We start from the raw sequence: 26,241 nt of genomic DNA, 5'->3' as shown, positions 1-26,241 counted from the left end.
CTGTCATTCAAAGAACATCTGTGAACAACTGCTGCCAAAATGAAGACAAGAAACAACATTCTGTGGAAAATATGCGGTACCACTTGGGGTGCCAGTGCAACTACTCTCCGTTGCTCAGCTTTAGGTTTAGTTTATTCTGTCGCTGAGTATTGTGCTGCTCCGGTGTGGATAAACAGTCCTCATGTAAGATTAATAGATGTACAACTGAATAACACCATGCGCTTGATTACAGGAACAATTACCGGTATGTCAACTCCCACGCAGTGGCTCCGTATTCTCAGCCACATCCCTCTACCTCATTTGCGGTGATACAACATTCTGATAAGACAGTATCGGAAGATCCAGATCAACAAACAACTACCTATTCATGATGATGTTACCGATCTACATGTGAAACGATTACGTTCAAGACATCCACCTATCTGCACAGCGGAGAACCTCGTAGCTAACAAATTCAATCTGGCTGAGAGATAGTCTCATGATTGGAAATTGTTTGCCCCTCCAGAGAGTTCAGAAATGCCCTGCATAACTGAGAAGGTGCCAGGGTTCATTCAACCTAAAAAGATCTGGTCGAAATTAAATAGAATTTGGACCAATCACGGTGTATTTGGGGATCTGCTGTACAAGTGGAGGAAAAGACCTTCACCATGTTGTGAGTGTGGCGCTGTAAGACAGACTGTTAGACACTTAGTTCAAGAATGTCCACAAACATCTTACAATGGTGAATTAAGAGACTTCTTCCTAGGGACACCATAGGCACTGCAATACATTTGTAATCTTGATGTAGAATTATAAATAATTTTCATGTATGCAGTACAATAAATAAATATGGGAGTGATACAGTAGTGAATGTATTCAGCTGTTAGCAGCATTCCTTCACCTGTCTACTTTCCAAAATGTTTTATTTTTATTTTACCATAAATGTAGATTAACTTTCTAGTTTGTTGAAAATAAAGCCTTCTTTCCAGTGTCAATTCAATTGTATGTATGTTGAGTATTCATCCCGAAGGCTGGTTTGATCCTCTACAGCTCCGCCAAAAGCTATCATAGATAGCCTAGGAGTCACTGAAGAGGCATACTAGGGAAATGAGGAGTGAGGTAGTTTCCCGTTGCTTTCCCCACTGCACCAGAAGTTGCTGTTGCATATCAGTCTGCCAAGCCCACTGAAATGCATTCACCAACCGACCCTATGAGCGATATTTTCACACCATTCATAACAGGGACTGGCTGCATAAGGAATGGTATTACTAGCATTGCTCATACCTCGGTCACTTGAACATGTAACTTAAATTCTTTTCAGCCTGTCAAACACTTACTAAGGCCTATAACACCTACAACACTATAGCACACCTGTAAAGAAACACTAGGAAACAAAGAATGGTATGTTTTGTTCTCGAAAGAACATCATCAGATTCAAATGACACTATTTTTTACATACATACATTTTAATAATAGACTGTTACCCTTTTCAGCATTCAGTCTGCAAGCCTCTCTAAATCTATTAACTGCTGCCACAATCCTCTATTTGTAACTAGTTTTGTAGCCTTGTTTAGTTCTATACCTCTCATCTTTAAATCATTAGAAGCTGAGTCTAACCATCATCATCTTGGTCTCTCTCTACTTCTCTTACCCTCCATAACAGAGTCCATTCTTCTCTTAGGTGTCCTATCCCCCTCCATTCGCATCACATGACCCTACTACAAAAGCCAGTTTATGTGTACAGCTTCATCCATCAAGTTTATTCCTAACTTATCCTTTATCTCCTCATTCTTAGTACACTTCTGCCATTGTTCCCACCTGTTTGAACCAGCAATCATTCATGCTACTTTAATGTCTGTGACTTTTAATTTATGAATAAGATATCCTGAGTCCAGCCATCTTTTGCTGTCGTAAAGCAAAGTTAGCCTGAAAACAGACTGATGTAAAGATAGTTTCATCTAAGTGCTGACTTCTTTTGTTACAGAATACTGTTGATAACAACTGAGAGCTCACTGCAGTTGCCTTACTGCACCTTAATTTAGTCTCACTTACTATACTAAACTTACCATCCTGGGAGAACATACATCCCAGATACTTGGAAATATCTACCTGTTCCAGCTTTGGATCCTCAATCTGACATTGGATTTCTTACCTACTGACATCACTGTAGTCTTGGAAAGGTTAATTTTCATACCCTACTCACCACACCTATTTTCAAGCACTTTCGGCACAATCTCCCAAGCATCAGCATAGGCCAGACTGCTTACTACATTTCCATCTAACTGCTTATTCATGACGTATATTTTGGGTTTATGCCGTGTAATGAACTATATAAACTCAATGCGTTTCAAAAGGAACCTTGCCTTTCTTCATCAGGAGAAAACAGAAAAATGAAAACATGACGCATCAAAGGTTGTTAAGAGAAAGCAACAAAGAACTTAAAATGGTGCCCTATGATGTAATAGGGATGCCATTTTAGCCCCATGCTAGGGACAACGAATGGCATCAGTAAAGCATCATTTTCTGATGGTTCTGATAATAGGTAGCCATGAAGGTTGTAGACTGTATCACGGTTGAAATTATCTGGGTGTTTTTGTATTTCAACCGCCTCCCTGTCACTTAATACCTTTCAGCCGATGATCCATGTAAACTATGAACAATAAAGGTGAAAGATTACAGTCTTGTCTAACTAATCCCTGTAAGTACCTTGAACCAAGAACTCATTCTACATCAATTCTCACTGGAATCAAATTGTCAACATAAATGCCTTTGATTGATTTTAACAATCTGCCGTTAATCCTGTAGTCCCCCAGTACGATGAACATCTTTTCCATGGGCGCCCTGTCATAAGCCTTCTCTAGATCTATGAAACATAGACATAACTGTCTATTCCTCTCGTAGTATTTTTCAGTTACGTGGTGCATACTGAAAATCTGATCCTGACAGTCCCTCTGTGGTCTGAAACTGGTTTTCATCCATCTTCCTCTCAACCACCAATCGCACCCTCTCTTCCAAGATGCCAGTGAAGACCTTGCCTGGTGTACTCAGTGTTCTTCATAGGATCATTTTAATGGGTGCACCGCCCTGCCGTTTTTACAGACCGCCTGGCTAACATAACCTAGATATGTGCTAGTTATGTAATATTAATGCATGTGGGGAGTGTCTGTTCAAAAGGTGTTATTTTCACTTCCAAAAAATAAATCAGTATTTCGTCCATATACATTACGGTATTTGAATGTTATTGATTGCCATGAACAATCCATACCAGGAAGATGGAATTCCTTAAAATTTGTGCCAAACGCAGTCATGGCTACGTTCCATCTGCCTTTTATTTCACATTACTTGCACTTTTCCCACAACTTTCATAAGGTGGAAATAGCACTGTTTGAAGAGACACTCCTCATATTTGAATTCATTAGGTACCCCAATTTAAAATGTAAATGTTGTAAAGTTGTTTATTTAAATGGTAAATTTTCATTATTGTCAGCATAAATGCATCAATTACATCGGAGTTTAAATGTTTAGCTTGACTGTCTCTTAGTGTCCTGTGCGTGTGGTGTCTGGATTAGCGCAGAATCGCATGCGAGCACTCAGTTCTGCGGTACGTCCGAAATCCGTATGGCACTCCATAGCAACAGAGTGGTAAGGCCCGGTATTACATGATTATGAACGAGCAGTAGAACACTAGAAGTTCAAAATACTCTGTTAGGTTTGATTCGTGATGATGACACTAAAATAGTTCAATTTTGCAGTTAATGTTTACTTGTCTGATATTGCCCTGAGGAGAATAATTTGAAATTTTATCATATTCCTTTTTTTTTACATAGTATACCCTATGATAAATGTAAGAAATTTTTTTCTCTTTCACCTATTCAATACAATTCAAAATGTTAAAGTTAGAGTTAAATCCTCATTAAAATGAGAGTTTGGACATGTTTCGCCGTTTCCTATGGGACATCATCTGTGGATCAGCGGTAGAGTGTCGGCCTCCGGATCCTAAGATAGCGGGTTCAAACCCGGCAGAGGTAGTCGGATTTTTGAAGGGCGGAAAAAAGTCCATTCGACACTCCATGTCGTACGATGTCGGCATGTAAAAGATCTCTGGTGACAAATTTGGTGTTTACCCGACAAAATTCATTAAATCTCAGCCATAGACGCCCAAGAGAGTTTCGGTTTACTCGGTCTGCCATCTAGTGGGGACCTAGAGTAAAACGGAACGTCGAAATTGACAAGCAGACAGCCAGATGGCGTCAAATTGAAATGTCTGCACACGGTAGCTGAGGCCATACGATTATTATTATTATTATTATTATTATTATTATTATTATTATTATTATTATTATTATTATTATTATTATTATTATTATTATTATTATTATCAGCCGTATCATTACCTCAAACCATATCAGGTACCTGGTTAAAATTGATCTAAAATCTACTTCAAAATTGAATACATTAAAAAACTTCCAAACCATATCAGGTACCTTGTATAAAATTAATCTAAAATACATAAATAAAAAACCTTCCAAACCATATCAGGTACCTTGTATAAAATTGATCTAAAATCTACTACTAAATTGAAACTTCACTTAAAAAATCCATCGTTATATGAGTAGCTTTAGGTACAAAAGAGACTTAACAATATTGATGACCTAGAACCAATGTTGAATATGAAATTAAAGTTTAAAGATACTGTTACAGAATGATGAAAATTGGTATAGAACATGCAAATGATTACATACAAAATAATAAGGAAATGCGTTCCAACACTGTGCCAATTTTTGTAATGTTGGACCTTGGCATGTGTACTTGATATAGTCTTATTCAAAAGTAGTGAATAAGTTTTTTTTAACTAGCCCAGAAAGCCGTATTTATGTCGTAGTTCTACTTGAGCACCTATGGTGAACAGTTTATTAGAGACCAACTAAATGAGGCTGTTGAAATGTCATTAGACCATCTTCATCTGTTGAGCACTATTCCGTGTTGATAGTGTGCCTAGCACAGAAAGACGTTAGTTTCATGTCGAAATTCTACTCGAGAACTTATGCTGAATAGTTAATTAAACATTTAGTGAGGACTGCTAAAATGTCATTAATTATCTTCTTCTGTTGAACAATATTCTATGTTGATGGTGTGCTTCTGTTGTTCGAGTGTTCAGATGTTGGTTTACTAGTTGAAAGGGGCATTCAAAATGTGGTATAAGTTATTGTATTGTTAAGTTGTCCGAAGTATACAAGCTCTGAAAGGAAGCAGAAATCCATTATTAATTAGGCTGAAAAAATGAAAGAAAAGAGAGGAAGATGTACGTTTAAATTTTGAGGCTGTGGTGTTAACGCTTACCTTTAGTATTGTTGGACTGTTGTCTTGTTGTGTGACAGGTTTTTTAAATACTGGCAGTCCCTAACATTCTGCTCCTCGTATTGTAAGTGTGTTGTCTTGGTGGAAGGGAGTGGACCTGAGAAGGCGGGGCTATGGGCATGTGGCCAGCACATGGGGAGGAGCTGCGTGCATTCTGAAAGGAGGAGGGGTGTGACACATTTATCGACTTAGTGGGAGTGCTTATTGACACTGTCCTAAATACTTCAAAGAATTTTTTGTCTTGAAGATATAACTTATTAAACAAAATTATTATTTGATCATATAGAGGGTTTTTGTTGTCTATTGGATCAGTTAGGTTTAAGCGTTAACACCACAGACTAAAATTTTAAACATAAATCCTCCTCTCTATTCTTTAATTTTTTTCACACTAATTTGATAACAATACTAAGAAGATAATTTTCAGTTCAGATAAAATAGAAAATAAATGCATATTTAATAAATCAGGAATTTACAAATTGACATGCTAAACATGTAAACAACGATACATAGGACAGTATGGAAGAAGTTTGGCTATAAGGTACAAAGAACATGTTAATGCAATCAAACATTAAAGATATTTGGCAATGGGAGAGTATATGGTGGAAAAGAATAATAAATTTACAGATATTTCTAATGACATGGAGTTAATACATTTACCCAAAAGACGAAATTCATGAATGTTTTGGAAAGTTTAGAAGTTTTTTTTGCACAAAAAAATGACTTTGAATCAAGTTTATATGAAAGAAGTACAGAAGCGAATCTATAGTATAAACTAGCATTTGATTATTTAAGGAAGAAAAAGAAGAAACGAAGAAAAACTTGAAGATCTTAAATTTATTTAGGTATTCTCATTCAGTTCAACAAAATATTAAATTTTATGTAATGATAATTTCCATAATATTTTATTAATTTCTTTATTCATTGATATGGTAAATTAGGATACAATACTTCTTTAATTTGTAAGAAAAAACAAAAGATAGTGTTATATTGTTTTATTCCTTGAACTGACATCACTGATGAAGAGAATGGATGATTTTCCTGAAACATTTTTGATAAAATAAATAATTTTCTATCATTATGAGGTGTATTGACAAGGTGGACTCAACATAAAACTGTTTTAAATAGTTTCCTTTAATAGATTCAGACAAGTCAATTCAGGATCAAATAAAATACCGGTACCTATTATGGTTAAGTTTATCAACCTGACTACAATGTCATTCAGTGCTTCATAAAACTTGGGAACTTCATCGTCATCTGCACCCTCACATGTTAATACACTGAGACAATTCTCATCCTAATTTCTCCAGCTGCCAATTCTACCCACATCATTTGCTCATTTATGTGCCTAACAGGAACTATCCCTACCCCTATGGCACTTAATGCCCTTGAAAGGGCCTTGGCCTGCTCAGCCCGAAGGCCTGCAGATTATGAGGGGTTGTGTGGTCAGCATAATGCATCCTCTCAGCCATTATTCTGGGCTTTCGAGACCGGGGCCGCCATCTCACCATCAGATAGCTCCTCAATTCTAATCACGTAGGCCAAGTGGACCTCGAACCAGCCCTCGGGTCGAGAGAAAAATCCCTGACCTGGCTGGGAATCAAACCCGGGGCCTCCAGGCGAGAGGCAGGCACGCTACCCCTACACCACGGGGTCGGCAACAGGAACTATGTTGCATGGCAATTATATTCCTAATGAACAGTCCTAACCCACACTTTGCTCTTCCCTTGCGGCTGGGCTGGCCTGACGTAAATGCAGGCAGCTTACGTATCAAGCATACGTAACACTGAAGTGAAAGAGTGAACACACTTTGCAGGGGAGTGGAGGAGCAATGTTCGATTGTGACTACGCATCTCTTCTCTGCTACTCAGCCATATGTTGATTGGGGTTCAGTATTTAAAATAAAATAAAAGGACGCTATAATCGCAAGTAAACCAGCCTTTTCAGGATATTCCGCTTGATTTATACTGCGCTCAATATAAACAGTTTTATTTTCTTATATTTATACATTCAAAGAAAAGTGACATGCTATAATTTTTGTGTTACAGTTTACAAAGATACAGGGTTAAGCGTACAAGCTATGATTTACATTCTTCAGATGGGAATAATGGTATTTCCATTAAAAAAGTAAAATTTCTGGTATTCATTCAGAAAAATATAATATATTTAATTCAGTCAAGTTTACTGCTTGATTCTGCACAGTATTGATAGTGTTATTTGACTTTGCCTCTTCACTGAATTTCTGAAAATAATACCGTATTTAAAACTTATCAGGCATCTGATGATAATAGCTAGCCTCTAAATGGCTATGGAGTTTCATCACGAGTGAGGACATACATACTTTTTTATTTATTTACGAAGCACAAGATACAGCTACACTGAGCAAATTTCACTTGCACTGTCAACAGACTATTTAACAAACGTAAACTTTCATAATAAAATATAACAAACATAACAAAATATAACAAGATCAGGTACACATCCTATTAATAACTGTCCAAATCGAAAACCATGAGAATGTCCAAGTTCATAGCCAAGTCGTCGTGGGTCAAGATGGCGGTATAATCCCTTCACATCAACTTATCTTTAAGATACTATTTACACACCTCTCGAATACGCTTTTGTTTGATGCTATATCAAGCACTTGTCTCCTATTAATATTGTTAAAGAGTGTTGGGAGGCGGATTAGGAAAGATTGTTGAAGTATTGAGTGCTGAGTGTGGGGAATGTGGAGAAGGTCTTTGGTTCTGGTGGAGCGGCAAGGAACACAGAGAGAGAAGAGTGAGACAAGATGTTCCGAGCGGTAATGTCCATTTAAGATCTCGTGGAGGAAACTCAGGTCAGCTACCTGTCGCCTGATGTGCAGCGGTGACACATTAATTGCCATTAATACCAGCTGCATAGACAGATTTCTGAGCTTGGGGTTCCTGTTCCTTACAGTTGCAGCAAAGGACACTGCTCTGTCTAACTGCTTAGTATTGGAGGGGGAGGCTGTTGTCCAAATCGGAGAGCAGTAGTTTAAGAGAGGTTGAACGATCGTGAGGAAGAAGTGACGAAGAGCAATGGGGTCAGAAATTTCTTACTATCCAAGATGAAAGTACAACAACAGTCTAAATGCATTTACCAAATAGATATACAGTAAGCCTTCAAGGAAATAACCTAACTGATGTTATTACTGGTAAGCATGATTCGATTGTTGGTGAGTTTATCAAATCATTTAAATCCATGCAACCACAAGCCACAGCTTATCCACCTTAACTCCGTATTATATTAGAAATGTTTCTAAAGCACCCCTTAGAATATAATTTAGTGAAGATTGTAATTCATTACATGCAGTAAAATGTTCGGTCATTAATACTCCGTATCACACTTGTTTGTACACGTTTTGGAGGTGAAGGAGTGAAATCAGTCACGTGTAGTCCCTTCCGTTTCTGGATTGTCAGTACGGTTGGAACCCTCAAACTCATGTGCTGTTTCTTTCACGTCGTCTGCCTCACAGACACCGTTACTCTAAAATATGTTGGTATGTAGTTCTGTTACAGATCCATTGTATTTTTGCATTATGGTATCATATAACATGCATGCAAATGGCCCATCCTCCACTTCACTTACATCTTCACTATCCTGTGTGTAGCGTCAGCGTACCTTTCCGTGCAGCAATTTAACAACATTCACAGGGTTGATTGGCTTCCACCTACTCATGTCGGACGTTTGTGTGTGCACTATACTACGACACACGGCAACTGACTAACAGGTATTGCGTGTACAGCTCCCATACAGCGCGGCCTGTGCGCTGACTGTCAGAAGGCGCTGGCAACCGAACACCTACTTTTACAGATGAATTGCCTTGATAGGTATTGACATAGGTACAACTGTATACTTTATGCCCACTTTCTGTCAGTTTTAGCCGTTCGAGCCGGGGTACTTCCCTCGTGAGTGTTTTTAGACCAAAATAAACTGTGTACCTCAATTAGAATGAAAGATATGATTGCTTCAATGAGAAAAAATGTTGAAGAAATTAAACATCAAATTGAATGTGCACTCATAACTTTCCTCAGAATCAACCAACTTGAATAGTTAAGCGCATAAATGAAAGAGCTTGATCCACTGAGTGTTCTTAGGCCAAAACGAACTCCGTACCTCAATTAGAACCAAAGATATGAGTTTCAAAGAGATAAAAATTTGAAAAAATCAAATAATTTGAGGAAGGCGGAAGTTAAGTGATTTATAGTACCTGATGACAAATCTGTGCATGAATACCTTTCAGTTTAAAAAAAGATGAAGGAAGTCAACCAGATAGAATGGCCAGACTGACTGACTGACTTTAGTTTTCATAAATTTTTTAAATATATAAATATATATAAGACAAGGTCTTTTTCTCTAACCATCATGAGTCATGAGTCATCCCTCAGGACCTCTTATCAACAACAATCCTTTCATAGTATGCTCTTGGGGTCCTATTTGGAGCCATCCTTCTTCTATGTCCATACCATTGTAATCTTCTTGGTCCTAAGGTTCCAAGCGACTGTCCAATCCAAGTTGTTGCCGATTATTCCTTATTTGGTCTCTGAAATATACTTTGCCTGTTCTCAGCGTTTTGTTGATCTGGTTCAGATCCTACATGATGGCATGGCTGGACAGGTTTGCCATCAGAATAGGATCTCGGATGAATTTCCTATTAAGTTACTCATGTACTGAAACAGGGGTGTGTGCTTATTCCAACACTATTTGTATTATATTTGGCTGCCATGCTACATGAATCTTCTATGAACAACCCAGGTGTGGAGGTTAGATATCGTTTCGATTGAGGGCTTTTCAACCTAGCAAGACTTCGCTCCTGGAGGGTCACCCAGGTTACAAAGGTAACCAAAATGCTGTATGCAGATGATGCTGGATCAGCTACACTCACACCAGAGGAATTACAACAGTCAGTTAACTGCTACAAAAGTGCATGTGATCAGTTTGGTCTCACCATTAATGCTCAAAAGACCAAGGCCCTGGCACAACCTTCACCAGGCACAACCCTTCCACATTTCAACATCTCCATCTCAGATACTCCACTGGAGCAGGTAGACCACCTTTTGTACTTGGGTAGTATCCTATCTTTGCACTGTAACTGTGACCAAGACATGGAGAAGGAGATTCCGTGATGCCCATGCAGCATTTGGACGACTATCACACCAGGTGTTCATGAATAAAGACCTGAGCATGAAGATGAACTATGTTGTTGTCATCACAACAATGCTCTATGGTTGTAAAAATTGGACCTTTTACAACTATGTAACTTGAAAAAGCTTGAGCGCTTCCACCAATGAAATCTTCGATCTATCCTTAGGATCAAAAGGGAAGACCATGTCACCATTATTGCTGTTCTTAAGAAAACACATGCCAAGAGCATAGAATTGTCCATCATGGTCATCACCTTAGATCGATTGGCCGAGTCCGTCGGATAAATGATACCAGATTTCCACGCCAAATCCTGTATGGCGAACTTTGTTCTAGCACCAGACCTTGCGGAGCCTCCATGTTATGCTACAAGGACCAGCTTAAGCACACTATGAAGATGACAGGTCTCAATCCACAAACCTGGGAGGTGCTTGCTCAAGACCGTACAATTTGGAGCCGGACCATCCCTGCTGCTGTCAAACTATTTGATTGGAAAAGACACACATGTAAGAGGCCAGGAGGGAAGCATGAAAACTGTGCAGCACAACCACGCCCTCCTCCAACAATTCTGTGCAATCTGCGTGGACGCTTATTCCATGCTAGAATTGGTCTGTTCAACCACTGAAAGTACATCTACAGACGGAAGTGAATTTATTGGAAGAAGTTAATTACTCGTAAACGAGTTAAAGCCGACAAGAATGATATAATTTTATGTATGTGTGTAACTTATCACTATATGCTAAATAAATAAAGCAACGCAAGGGTTTCAGAGTATGTGTCCTCTGATGCACTTACAGTTTCATTTACTGCTCATTGGGAACGTGGCTAGATTTATTTTTGAATTTATGTTATTTCAATCAGATCTGCAATAGTGAGAATTTTAAGCTTACCAACATCCCCTTCTCATTAATGAAAATAGTCTGCTTCACATAATGCTTTCCTCAACAGTAGATGAAATGTAGACCAGAATGAATGATATTATATCTTAAAAGAATTCATGATTAGGGTAACTATTCAATCAAAATACTGTAATAATAAGTAGCATGAGGACTTATTCACTGCACATGTTCAGTGTGTGAACTGTTAAGTACTGAATAACAGTTTCATTCAGTGCATAAACTTACTTCTCTTAGAACTGTTGTTACACTTAGACCAACTTGAAATCAAATAATATCCAACCATACAGCACTCACAAGGGAACATCGGCAACGGGTAAGTCGCCGATCGCGATTAAACTTGGAAAACACGTTGAGGTACACGCAAAAATGATGTCGGCATCAATTTTGGGTGCCAACATTCATTAGGGCGTTAACTACGGGGCCTAAAAGTTGCGACTTTTCAAATTCCGCGCGATCAGCGATGAATACTTGCTGGCCAATGCTAAGCTGGCACACTGCGTATCTGGAGACACCTCCTCCCCTCCCCGCTCCAATTGGTTCGCCACCGCACGTTCCCCTTCTCCCCGCGCTTGCCGGCTGCTTAGCTGTTCAACGGGACCGACTGCTTTTCGTACTGTAATTATTGGAATCCTTTAAATTACGTTCCGTTTCACACGTAATGATAATAAATAACCTACATTAATATACCCATATTTTATTCAAATGTTATATTTTCATTCCTGCTAATTCCGGTGAGTTGTCACATTCGTGGGTACAACTCCGAGTTAAGTACCACGGAAACGTGGGATGGGGTACCACGTCCTACCTACGCTTAAATTATTATTTACTTCTAAAACGCTTTAAAGCTGTCGATAGTGTCCTTTAGAGTGGACATACATATGGAATTAAATTAAATCACCCACCACTAAATAAATCTCCCACCTTTAAACAACGTTAAATACCTTTTTATGTAAAGAAATTACGCGCCCGGGTAGAGGATCTCAATGAATGTAATGAGATTCGGTACCTCGGGATATCAAAACCTGGTTATAGGTCGAGATCTTTTTATGACCCCTTCCCCCACCCATTTTGTGTACGCTACCAGTTGTGTCATAACGAAACGACATTGCAGACGACAACAACAACAATTATAAACTCCGAGTTTGAAAGTACTGGTATTTTCCATATTGCCTACTCTGGTATAATGAATAGGCCTATAGGTAGAATGTTTTTATTTGTGCTTGTACTGAACGATTTATTTATGTTTTGCAGTGACAGGCAAAACACATTTCAATTGCAGCAATGGTTGTCGAATATAAATTAATTTAATGCATAGGCAACTTCGATATGAGTATGACAGGGAATGTAGTAAAGTTTGACGTAATAAGAAAAGCCTTGAAACATAAAAAAGATGTGCATTTATATATGCAATAGATATACAGTAATCACAGGCAGAGCTGTAGTCTTACTGTACCGGTACTTTTGCGTTATAGCTGACGAAGGTCTATGTATTCAACAAGTACCAATATTGAAGTATCACACTACAGTCTTCTGGGTATAATGGCAGTTACATACGCAAAAAGTTAAATGGGTATTGTACGAACTGGTAACAAAATACAATTACAAGGCAACACAATAAATGACTCCGTAACAATTACATGGGGCAAACTCCCCGTCAATAACTGATAGTAAACAAAAACAATCTTTGGTCTATTCAAAACATTAAAAAATAGTGAAAAGAAAACCGAAACAAATCACAATTAACAACAGGCACCGTACTTTTTTTTTTGCTAATTGCTTTATGTCGCACGGACACAGATAGGTCTTATGGCGACGATGGGATAGGAAAGGCCTAGAAGTTGTAAGGAAGTGGCCGTGGCCTTAATTAAGGTACAACCCCAGCATGTGCCTGGTGTGAAAATGGAAAACCACGGAAAACCATCTTCAGGGCTGCGGACAGTGGGATTCGAACCCACTATCCCCCGGATGCAAGCTCACATCCGCGCGCCTCTAACCACAAGGCCAACTCGCCCAGTGCAAACGTTTTCATAAACATTTCAGAAAACGTAAACTGACTAATACAACGTGGAAATTACAAAGGAGAGAGATGAGGTAGGCTGACAGAGTACGCAAAGTGTAGCACCGGTTCTCTTCGACAGCTAAGCGGCCGGCAAGCGCGGGGAGAAGGGGAACGTGCGGTGGCGAACCAATTGGAGCGGGAGGGGAGGAGCTGCAGAGGCGTGTCTCCAGCTACGCAGTGTGCCAGCTTAGCATTGGCCAGCAGGTATTCACAGCTGATCGCGCGGAATTTGAAATGTCGCAACTTTTAGGCCCCGTAGTTAACGCCCTAATGAATGTTTGCACCCAAAATTGATGCCGACATCATTTTTACGTGTACCTGAATGTGTTTTCCAAGTTTCATCGCGATCGGCGATTTACCCATTGCCGATGTTTCCTTGTCAGAGTAAAAGTACTCTTTAAAAATAGAGTTACCTTGTATGACAGGGCACGACAATCCCAGGCGCCAATCAGGGCCACAGTTATATAACCAATAGAAGAAAAAAATGTTAAGTACAAATATTTGGGTGTCAAGGAAACCTCTCGTAAATAAAGTAATACCAACATAGAAATAACTCAAATATTCTTCTCATATAAGTGACACAAATAATATCCTGCGATGCTCTTTTACTGTCAAATAGAAGCTTGTTTGCTATTATATTGATTATTTCAACAGAGTTGTTATTTTATGATGAAATAGTACTTACTCTTGCAGAATTTATTTCCGTATGTTGACAGGATACGAAGCTCCTAGGCATGCGCATGGACACAAAAGGCAAACGAAGGATGTCTTGTAAAGTTGTAAAGTATGGGTTATTCCTTGTATCATATTTATTTTTAGATAGGTAGATAATGTTTAAATTTTAAGTTATTAATCCTTTAATATGACAGACTAATCATCGGCTGTGAGTATATATATGTATATATATATATATATATATATATACATACATATATATATATACACACACACAAAGGAATTGTGCAATTTGATGTTATTGACGACAATATTCACTTTGCTATTTACATTTTGCAATTTACAAGTTTCTTAGAACAGTATCAAAATACAAGTATGCAACAATTAGCTAGTTTCATACATTTGCATACATAGTGACATGTCTTATTTCTCCTTGGCTGAATGGTCAGCGTTAAGGCTTTCAGTTCAGTGGGTCCTCTGTTGGACTCTCAGCTGGGTCGGGGACTTAAATCGCTTCTGATTAATTCTTCTGGCTTGGGAACTGGGTGTTTGTGTTTGTCCCAACATGTTCTTCTTCAAATTCAGACAACACACCCCAATACCAGCTACCTCAGAAACACATAATAGTGATTGCCTACTGCCATATAGGCTCAGCGTCAGGAAGGGCATCCTACCATAAAATAAGGCCAAATTCACACGTGCAATATAGTTCGTTGCATGTTATAAATCTCATTCTGTATTGACGGTTATTACTTTACAAATAAAAAGTCTTATATAATCCTCCTTTTCAATACAAAACAACCATCTATATTAGATGGGACTATATCTAGATGTTATACACTAGATATCTAGATAGGTAGATATCATCCCGTCTAATATGGATGGTTGTTTTGTATTAAAAAGGAGGAGTATATAAGACTTTTTATTTGTAAAGCAATACAATTCGCAGCCGTGACTCTACATGTGCGAGAAAAGTGGTAGAAGAGGAAGTGGCACATTTTATTTAGTTCATTGTCCTGCTGTCTTTACATTTTGTGGTAATCTGTTGTAGTATATAAAACTATAAAATCACAATGCTTAATGCTATTACTACCATGTTTTATTTTTCAGAAGGCTAGACACCAGTATGTTAATGTTGCGAGTATTAGAAAAATTACTTGGTTCCTAGGTTTGAGTGCTGGCTTCTAGATTTAAAAACATTTGTCATGGTCTGATGTATGAGATGTATAAAATTTACCTCTTCTTACATTATCATGTAGACTTTCATGAATAATACCAACATATGAAAGATTTTTATTAATGAAACTTTATCAATATGAAGGAAAACAGGCATAATCCATGATTTTGCTTCACAAAGCAAAAGCAAAAAACATTAATAATACATTAACAGTAAATTTGAGTAGGTATTCCCTAGGTATTCCTAGTGTCATATTTTGTCATACCACATTAAATTTTGTTATAGGGCCTATACTGTATAGCTGCTACCTACAATAGTGAGGGATTCCTGCTTTTCATTTGATATATTATTCAGTCCTGTCTAAATACTATATGTGTAGTTCCATTACATTTCTCTCTGTAACTCATTTTTATTTCTATTTTTTCAGTAATTCATTGATTCTGTTCCAGGAAAAGACAATGAGAGTTCCACATCTTTGGATCAGTCTACTGTGATATCCCAGAATGGACGACTCTGGTAGATCTCAAGAGTTGTTGGACAGTGTGGATATGGTGTCTCAATTACGGACAGATGTAGTCAAATTAGGTGCAACGGACACTGATCTGAAGGGAGATGAGGAAGGGGAACCACCTCCTGAACTCATCAACACTCAGTATATTAATATTCATAGGGTACCTGAGACTTTGGTAACGAAGGGTTTAGTGGACTGTGGCTCTCCAGCTCCACAAAGCCTGATAAGTGGTGAACTTATTCAGCACCATGTTGTGCATGGTGGTATGGTAGTAGACATGATGGTTCCTCCTCCTTCATCTTCTTCTGAGTTTTCACCTCATAGTTCTCTGGATCGCGCAACACTACCGCAGTATATCTCTGAGCATTATGATGCTGATGATGATCTCCTTTCACATGAATTAACTGAGGAAGACCGACGGCTAGCTGCTGCCTTAGTTGCGGTTCAACTTGTCCAACAGCAGAAGCAGCAACAGCAGCATCATACGGTTGTTACTTCAGAATCAAATGTGATAGTTAGCCCAAATGGTTTGCCTGGACTGATCACTACAACAGGTCATTTAACTGGAAAAGTACAAGTGCCAGTTTCATTATCAGATCATCACATGACCACCATGTCGCCCATGTCCCCAGCTACTGGAGTTTCCGATGATAAGCCTGGAATGGCTGCTATGGTCTCAAGTTATATTCAGGCTGTTGAAGAAGAGGCTGCTGCAGTTGTTAATAGTACAGCTCAGCAGCACCTTTTGGATCAGCAAGGAGAACGGATCCTCAAGATGTACCAACCCCAACATCCCAGTCCAGATATGCGATTACCTCCTTTACCGCCTCTAAAAAAGGTTTTGTTAAGTCAGTCCTTGGCGATTCGTAACCGTTTCATTCGACCACATCTTATAGAAGTGAATCCTCAGGAAACAGTAGAGGACCTGGGTAATCGCTTACAGCCTCAGCATGCTATAGCATTGTCAGGAGGAGCTACTCGTCTTGTGGAAGTTGATGATGAACTGAAAGAAGAGTATGATGTCAAAAGTGAAGGGATTGATGATGAGTTGGGTGATGATAGTGATGAGATTCCACATGATGACAATGACTCAGATTATGATGTTGAGAACGATCTTAGGCCTTCAAGAAGAAGCCTTCCTCATAAAAAGCGCATTCCTCGTAAGTTAAAGAACCCCAAAAAGTCATCATCTCCTTCCCGTAGTATTCATGCTAAGTGCTACAAGTGTAACAAGTGTGGAGAACAGTTCACAAATCAAGCAGCATATTCCTCTCACAGACTTACACACACTGCTGTGAAGAAGAACTTTAGTTGTGAATTGTGTGGGAAAAGTTTTGCCAACCAGCTCAAGTTTTTTGAGCATCTAAAATCTCATTATGAGCCAGCAGTGGTTGTGAATACCAGTGAACAAGTTGGTCCTAAACCCAGTACCACCAAGGAAAAAGTGGTACCTGCAAAAGATGATTCATCAACAAAAGATGAAAGTGCTAAGCAGATGGAGATGCAAGAAACTGTTGGTGCTATTCCTCCCCCACTAACGTGCAATCAGTGTGGCAAGACATTCCGCCGGCAGAAAGCATTTGAAACGCACGTCAATCTTTCCCACCCTAAACAAGAAGAAATAGACGAGTTTAGTGAGCCAGAGGACCTAATGGAAGGTATTCGGGGAGTTGTAGAAGTAGGTGGGGGTGACACTGGTGATGAAGGTGACATGGGATGTCTTTCTTCCCCTCCTGTGATGCGGATCATCAAGAACAACAACGATAAGGAGTGGTATCGTGAAGAGGACCTGCATGCAGCTGAAGCTGACTTACAAGAGATCGAACAGCAGCATCAACAGCACCAGCCACATGAAAATGGATGTGATTTGTGTGGTGATATTTTTGAAAGTAAGGCCCTCTTGAGCCAACATGTACGTGAGGAACATCTTGAGTTCAATATGGAGACAGGTTCTAGTGAGTTTGTCACAGATCCTGTTTTAAAAGAGGATCTTCTCCAGTCTGCAAAGCGACGCTGTCCTGGGAAGCGTTCTAGGCGTCCAGGGCTTCACCTAACTTGTCCACAGTGTGGACGTATGTTCAACCATCGCAACTCTCTGGTTTATCATCTTCGGAGCCATACAGGAGATCGACCTCATCAGTGTGAAGTTTGTGGAAAAAGTTTCTTTGCTGCCAGTGCCCTAAAGGTGAGACAGAAAATCACATTATGTTCTCTTTTTAGACTTCTTGGAGATGATGAAAGGAAGTTTCTACTTATGAGAATTAAGGCAGCACAAATAAAATCCTCCAAAGATGTATATTCGTTTTGACATCTTTGGCTAATTATCCTCTCATCCCCCCCTCTTAAAACAATTTTTCTTTGGCAGGGGTGATAATTTTATTGATTTGCTCATTTAAACCAAAAATCTCTATCACAACTTACCTTATAGACAGGTAAAAATTTATTTGTCATAGTACAGTACTGTACATTTTATGTAAAAAGATTTTTTTCAGTGAAGACATCAGCCTTTTATTGCTGTAGAAGTCTGTCATGGTACCACTTCTTTTGCACTATCCTCTCTCATTTCGAGCTCCTTCTGACCGGGTCCTTTTTCTGTCTGCTTCATCCAGCTATCTCTAGGTCTGCCTCAGTGTGTTTTGCCATTAATCTTTCTTTCCGAGTTAGTCTTGGACATTTTTATCGATTCCATTCTCATGGTGGAGCCAAATCATTTCACTCATAATTTGTCTAAAATATCAAACATACACACTGCTATTCCAGAGGTTCTAAAATAAAATTAATTTGTACCTTTCTCTTATTTACCAATTGTATGATGTTTACAATGCCATATGCTAAATAAAATAATGTACTGTGTTGTAGCCTTACTTGGAAGCAGACTGATTTGTTTCTCGTTTTGTCCCCTGCAGTTTTCTGTACACTCGATCAAAGGAACTTAATTTCTGTTGCTTGTAGTCGACTGTAGTCAGTACTGGTCAGGGTTGCAGCTTCCAATCGATAGGTCAGAATGGGCGAGTAATACTTATAAAGCGACACTCGGTAAGTATGGTAAATTGCCTACTTTCAACTGGTTATGACTACATGTTGTGTTGTAGGCAGATTATATGAAGAATAAATATCTGTGCTGTAACTTTAAATAGAACTTACTCATTAAATCAAAAGTAATTGGTATTGCATTACCTTGTGAATTTTTTGTCAAACTTGCAAGCTATTTGTAATATTTTATTCTACTTTCATCCAAGTCCCGATGGCACTTTATTACTGTACATAATTAGAACCAGAGAATATATTCCAGAAATGTTCAAAGTTGTAAATTCAGACTAAAGAAAGATCAGAAAAGGTAAACAACAGATGTGTACATTATAATGAACCCTAGGTCTGAATTGGTTAATATGCTGGCCAAGTTCCCTTCATTTAGAATTTTTTAATGCTATGGAGCACTGAAAAATATTTAGTTTATTATTATTATTATTATTATTATTATTATTATTATTATTATTATTATTATTAGCTGCCTCTGTGGATCAGTTGGTAGAGTGTCGGCCTCCGGATCCCAAGATAGCGGGTTCCAACCCAGCAGAGGTAGTCGGATTTTTGAAGGGCGGAAAAAAGTCCATTAGACACTCCATGTCATATGATGTCGGCATGTAAAAGATCTCTGGTGACACATTTGGTGTTTACCCGACAAAATTCATTAAATCTCAGCCATAGACGCCCAAGAGAGTTTCGGTTTACTCGGTCTGCCATATAGTGGGCCTAGAATAAAACGGAACATCGAAATTGACGAGCAGACAGCTAGATGGCATCAAATTGAAATGTGTGCACAGGGTAGCTGAGGCCATACGATTATTATTATTATTATTATTTTTTTTTTTTTTACACTAGTTTCAAAAGAGGAAGAGTCAATAACTGTGGCATTTATTCTATCTATACGGATATATTTTGCTGTTAAAATGGGGAAAGAGGCAGAAGTGAAAAACATGTGAAGTATGATTTACTCTTTTTCATCATTCAAACACATTAACTGAAAAATATATATTATCGTCGTCATTATCTTCATCATATATATATCTCTCTCACGTACGTGCGCACGCATTGCCCATGGGCATCAGATAGAAAGTTTGGCACCAGGCCTCTCTGGAGGCCACGTGCAATCTATGTGATAGCTCTTTTATACTCGTTTCATGTACATTTCTTATATGAGGATTGGGGCAAAAGTCATGGCAAATAATTTTTTTCTTGTAGATATGTGAACGGATGTGTCGTGTGGAAGTTCTGCAGGCATAGTGTGTATGCAGAACAACAGATGGCTCTGTGATAGCTGGTAGTAGCGCAGCGAGGGCTGTGAAATCAGTCAGTTGGTGAGTGTCGTTCAAGATGGAAGTAACCCGTGTTGAGCAGCGCACCTACATCAAAACAGCCATTCTCCCGAGGGAGAAATGTGCTGGAATGTCACAGTGAATTAGTGGAAGCCCTTGGGAATAATGCCCTACCATACCCTACAGTAGCACAGTGGGTAGGAAAGTTTCAGCAAGGACGTTTGTCAACCAGTGATGAGCAATGTTCGGGACGACCTGTCATTGTGCAGACCGACATGGCACGTGCCGTCATCGAGCAGCTCCTGGATGATGGATGCTACTGGAGTTAGTAAGGGCAAGTGGCATCGAGAAATGCACCGTCCACAGGATATTGCGTAATGAGCTGCAACTGCCCAAAATCGTATCGCGGTGGGTGCACTATGCAATATGCTCCGATCACCTTGCACGCTGGCAACAGGACGGCGATCAATCCTTGTCACAAATAATCACCATAGATGAATTTTGGGCCAGGGCATACGAACCAGAACTGAAACGTCAGTCCGCGGAGTGGCGACATGCTGGATCACCAAGGAGGCAGAAGGTCCGTCAGAATCCTTCCCCAGTCAAATTGATGGTGATCGTCGCATATGACGTCAGGGGTGTCATTGTTTGCCACTTTTTCCACATGGCAGAATAGTGACCGCACAGTACTACAGGGACTTCCTGGTGCGACAGGTACAACGTGGCATTCAGGAGAAATGTCCGGATCTTGTGGACAGTGTAATAATCCTGCACGACAGTGCAAGACCACATAAAGCAGAGTGTGTAGGGTAGCTACTGCGATGTTAGGGATGGGAAGAATTGGCACACCCACCATACTTTCCCAACATTTCGCCCTGTGACTTTGATCTCATTCGAAAGTTTAAGGAACCACTACGTGGTAGGCGGTTTGCAACATGAGAGGACATTGCTAATGCTGTGCGGCAACAGGTGACCCGATTCACACATGGTGTGGCAAATGCTGAGGCAGATGGTATTCAGTACCTCCCATATCGTTGGCAGCGTGTGGTGTCAGTAGCAGGAGACTACTTCGAGGGTCTTTAGGCCGAGGTTTGTCATGTCAACTTTGTGTGTACTGTGTTTCATTCTTTTGCACCGGGAAGGCCATATTGCCCTTTATACTACCGTAATAAATTAGTGTGTTACGATATTTCAGTGCTATTCATTGTCCACACATGTAGTTAACACCTTGTCCTTTTGTCTGTATATGTCACATTTTCCAACCGGACTGGTTTCTTCAAGAAAAAAATAGTTGCCATGACTTTTGCCCCAACCCTCCTATATATATATAAACACTTCGAAATACCAAGTGGGATGGTCAAGTGTCATAACACATTACAGCTATGGAGCTGAGCTCTGCATTTGGGAGACACTTGGGTTGGAAACCCCCACCATCAGCTGTCCTGAGAGTTGTTTTCTGTTTCCCATTTTCACGTACAGGCAAATGCCAGAGCAGTTCCTGTTCATAGGACGCATGCAATTCCTTTCACCATAATTCATTTAATCTTCATTAGCTCCTCGAGTGAGGATGGCATCAGGAAGGGCATCTGCCCATAAAAACGTGATATAAACATTCATCTCATCTCATCTGCGACTCCACGTCAAGAAAAGGGACTAAGGGATAGTCATACAATAAACATTTAGAAATCCATAACATAAAGGATCAAGAAGGAAACTTTATTTCATCAATTGGTTGCTCATTCATTTGATGTAAATGTTCTGTCTTCTTTGACGACTGAAGTACATGAAGAAGTTATCAATAAACACATTCATTTAACATTCATTCAGGTGACAATATTTAGTTTTCCTTTCAAAATATTGTTATAGAATCAGAGAATATCTTCATACGTATTCTGAATACAGTAAAACCTTGTTAAGACATTTCTGCATCAGATAACAAAACAGAACGTGTTAAGTTAGAAAATGTACTACTGAATATACAAATAAAAACTATCCAACAGTAGTATGGAAATGCTAGGTACGATGTTTCCGACATGAGGGCATTTTACGTTGTTTTTCCACGGATAGAGTGAAAACTATATCTACCATTTCTGAAAATGATAGGAAAATATTAAAAGATGTGAAAAACACCAAATAACAAATATGAAAACATGTGCATGGGGGCCAATAAAAATATCAGAGTATTACGCAGATCACACTCTTTCTAAAACAAATGTTAGTAGAAGCCTTTTATTTCAGAACAGTCAGTTATTAAACATTATTATCTGGTCACACTCTTAGACAATGAATTGGAGGTTACACTTGACCATGTGCGACTGGGAGGAATGACTTTGGCTGCCATTTTGAATAAACTTTGACCAACTTGCATCAGCAACTCGAAACTCGAAGGTGCCAGTTCAACATTCGCACACTCTGCGCGCTTTAAGATATGGACGCTAGTCCACTTTCTGACAGGTTTTAATTTTGTCTTCATTAGAAAGGAATTTCACAACTTTTTCCCTATCCATAACTAGGCTACCTCAAGACAAATATGCACCACATTAGTCAATTTCACATGATTATGTTCTTAATCCAGATATAGGCTACCGTATCATGCGACAAATGTTCGCCACACTTCACTGTTTCACTCAACACAAAACAAATTTCTTCTTTTGAATGGAATATGAAATACAAGCACAAACAGGTTCACTGTTTTTCAGCAATCTTGATGCTTACCGGGAAGTAAAACTGAACATTCCTGAGGCTAACCACTTGCTCCCCAAAGGTGCAAGTTATCCTAAGTTCAGGAATTCAATTCCTTTTTTCGTAACTGTGGCAATGGCTCTTACCCAAGTTGGAAACCCTAGTTCTAGGAAAAATGTGATCTTTCTAAGCAGTAATAGCAAAACTTTTGTGATGCGATAGGTGAGGAATTTTTATATAGATTTAATACAATGAGAATCAGGACTTCCAATTTACGATGTGGTAAGCGGGAAAACTTGTTAATGAAGAATGCACTAATGAGGTTTCACTGTATATTTTTTGCCCAATAAAGTTTGATTTAGAAAGAGGTGGTATTCCTTAAAGTAAAAGAAGTAGCATCTATAATTTTTTAAATGAAAATTATTCCAATAAAAAATGGAATGGCGTATGGCTTTTAGTGCCAGAAGTGTCTAAGGATAAGTTCGGCTTGCCAGATGTAGGTCTTTGATTTGACACCCGTAGATGACCCGCTCGTGATGAGGATGAAATGATGATGAAGACAACACATACACCCAGCCCCCGTGCCAGAGGAATTAGCCAATTATGGTTAAAATTCCTGACCCTGCTGGGAATCGAACCCAGGACCCCTGTGACCAAAGGCCAGCCTGGTAAATATTTAGCCATGGAGCTGGATATTCCATGAATTTGAAGCAGTGGACAGGAAACATATTTTTGCTTTGATGTTGATAACACGATTGATAAGACGTATTGGCACTTGAGCCCTATGGATGTGCTCCTGATCAAGCCCCAAATGTTTTCTGGTGATATATTCTCCCATACCTTGCTGCTACACCACCTGAATTTCAGCTAGTGCAGTGAAAATTTGACATCTAATGCTCTGATCCTGTCTCACACATGCTCAATTGGATTGAGGTCAAGATTCCTTGATGGGCAGTCCAGAATAGGAATACTGACCTATTGGAGACAGTCCATTATGCACCGAGTAGCTCCGGGTCCTGCATTGCCATGTATTAACTTTAATATTTTCTCAAAGAAGACTGCAAACAGATTAAGTAATTGGTAGGGGTGATGCTTTTAAACATTTTGAAATTAGAAATTTAATACTGTATTTTAATTGATTTGTACATTTACCACTTTGTAGCATTTATACATTTGTTTTATTTAGCATTTTATAATGTTTTGAAAAAAAATGTTGAGTTAATTCTGATAGTTAGATAATGTCTTTTGATAATATTAGAGTCTATTTCAAATGGGAAGCTATTTCGGTTGCAGTCATTTTTATGAAAAAAAAATATATATATATTTTGGCCTAGTGCAAGAGATATTTAACACAGTGAAATTTGCCACAGAATGCACAACACTGAGTGGGTGGTATAATGCGATAAGGCAGCAGCCTCTTGGTTGGACACTTCCAACTAGAATCACAAACCAAAATGCGTCCCATTTAACATGGATATAAAAGTGCATTCCATAGAGGTAATAATAAAATAAAAATGCTTAAAGTATCATAAAATTGTACATTTATTTTAATTTGATATAGGCAAAAGCAGAATACAGAAAAAAGGAAAAATGCTATAATATAGGTGAAAAATGGCTTTATGATATTTGATCAAACTGAATTCTGGTGACTGTATAACAATGGTTTCACAAGTAATATATCCCTGTCCTATTCACTGCACAGCTCTTGTTTTTAGAGCAATAATTATCTCCTACTTTACTTGGAAATGTATATAGTATGGACATAATGATTTGCGGAAATGTATATAGTATGGACATAATGATTTGCTGGATGTAGTGCTAACACTCCCTCCCCCAAAGTATCTGGGAACATTTGTTGTTCTTTGCACTTGTTATAGCTTTCAGGTGTTTTTTTGTGTTTAATGAGCTGCTATACAACAAACTTCCTTTCCACACTCACTTTAACACTGTACAGTTTACAAAATAAGACATGCCCTTTCGTCGTAAATATATCTTTTACAAATTTATTCACTAACTGATTTAAAAATACACTTTGGTGTTTTCACTTTTGGCGTTTTTCATGCCCAGAACTGCTGTACACACTAGGGAGGATAATTCCGAACTGAAGCGGAAAATTAAGTGTTGTTTCCTATCCCTTCTCCTTTCCATTTGATCTTGGCATTGGGGTACGCGGGGTGAATGACGGACTGTAGGGGTGAGTCCAAAGGCTGGTGCATTTCTTGTTCTTGAGACACGTTTGGAAACACTTTTGCTTAATTATCAGAGTTCTGAATTGTGTTCCTGGACATATTTCTAAAACACAAGACTCAGAGGCATAAATCCTTACCTCAGTCTTTTTTAGTGCCCAAGAACTGCTGGTCAGTTTGCATGGCCATGAAAGATATGTAGCAAATTTAACCATATGTAAGAAAAATGTATAATTTTTTATATTGTCACTTGTGGATTTATATCAGCCTGACCTAAAACCTTTCATGAAAGACTGACTCATCATCCCAAATCGGCAAAACATCCAAAAGAATGCAAAATAAAAATGTGTTATCACAGAATGAATTTCTATACCACTGAGTAATGTTCTAATGCAAAAGGAAAAAAGGTGACATTTCAACAACATCCGCTCCCTAATTATGACCAATGCCAAATGACAAGAACATTACTTTTCAGTATTTGTGCACCAACTTTTGTTGAATGGGCTGAGAATAAGTGCAATTATTGAACACCTGAAGCATTATTCTTCTTTTTATCCTCCAACATTGAGTGAAATATCAGAAAAATTAAGTTCAATTTAAAATATAAGTGAAGTTTTTTTAAATTAACATATCAGGTATTGAGCTATTTTTTCACACTAGAGTACCATGGGGCATATGAGTACTCGGTCTATCTTTATAGGGGATTATTTAGTTATATTATTGTTGAATAATTTCAAGAGAGGTTGGGAAGACAGGCAACAAAAGCCATGTTGTTTGCAGATGATATAGTAATATGGGGTGAGGAAGGAACGGAAATGCAAAAACAAGTAGTTGTACGGAATCATGAGATAGAGAAAGTTTGGATGAAAGTAAGCACAGAGACAAGTAAAACAATAGTGATGACAAGGGGAAGGAAGAGGAAAGATAAAACTGAATGGTAAAATTCTGGAAGTAGTTAAAAGTTTCAAGTACTTGGGAAGTATGATCACAGAAGATGGAAAGATTACCGAAGAAATTGGGAAAAGATACAACAAGCAAACAGCTTCTACCAGAGTGTAAGGGGTATTTTATGGAACCAAAATGTCCCAAAGAAATGTAAGAAAGTATTATATTCAACCTAATATGAACCCATACTAACCTATGCAGCTGGATCGTGGACTACAACAAAACGAGAGGTGAGTAGATTACAGGCAGTGGGGATGAAATTCCTAAGAGGTATTGAGGGAAAGACCAGAA

At 38.7% G+C, this 26,241-nt stretch overlaps 1 protein-coding gene across 1 annotated transcript in view; it reads left to right on the top strand.

Moving 5' to 3' along the window:
* The window catches only part of LOC136866064 (zinc finger protein 135), an 80,015-nt gene that overhangs the window by 16,489 nt on the left and 37,285 nt on the right, over positions 1-26,241 (top strand). Inside the window, exon 2 of the mRNA XM_067142704.2 lies at positions 15,760-18,006. Coding sequence (XP_066998805.1) covers positions 15,814-18,006 — 2,193 coding nt within the window. The 5' untranslated portion in view covers positions 15,760-15,813. The remainder of the gene's footprint in view (positions 1-15,759; positions 18,007-26,241) is intronic.

The sequence above is a fragment of the Anabrus simplex genome, chromosome 3, assembly GCF_040414725.1.
Source record: "Anabrus simplex isolate iqAnaSimp1 chromosome 3, ASM4041472v1, whole genome shotgun sequence".
NCBI classification, from domain to species: domain Eukaryota; kingdom Metazoa; phylum Arthropoda; class Insecta; order Orthoptera; family Tettigoniidae; genus Anabrus; species Anabrus simplex.
Note: the sequence above shows the minus strand (reverse complement) of the source record. Positions and strands in the feature narration are given on the sequence as shown.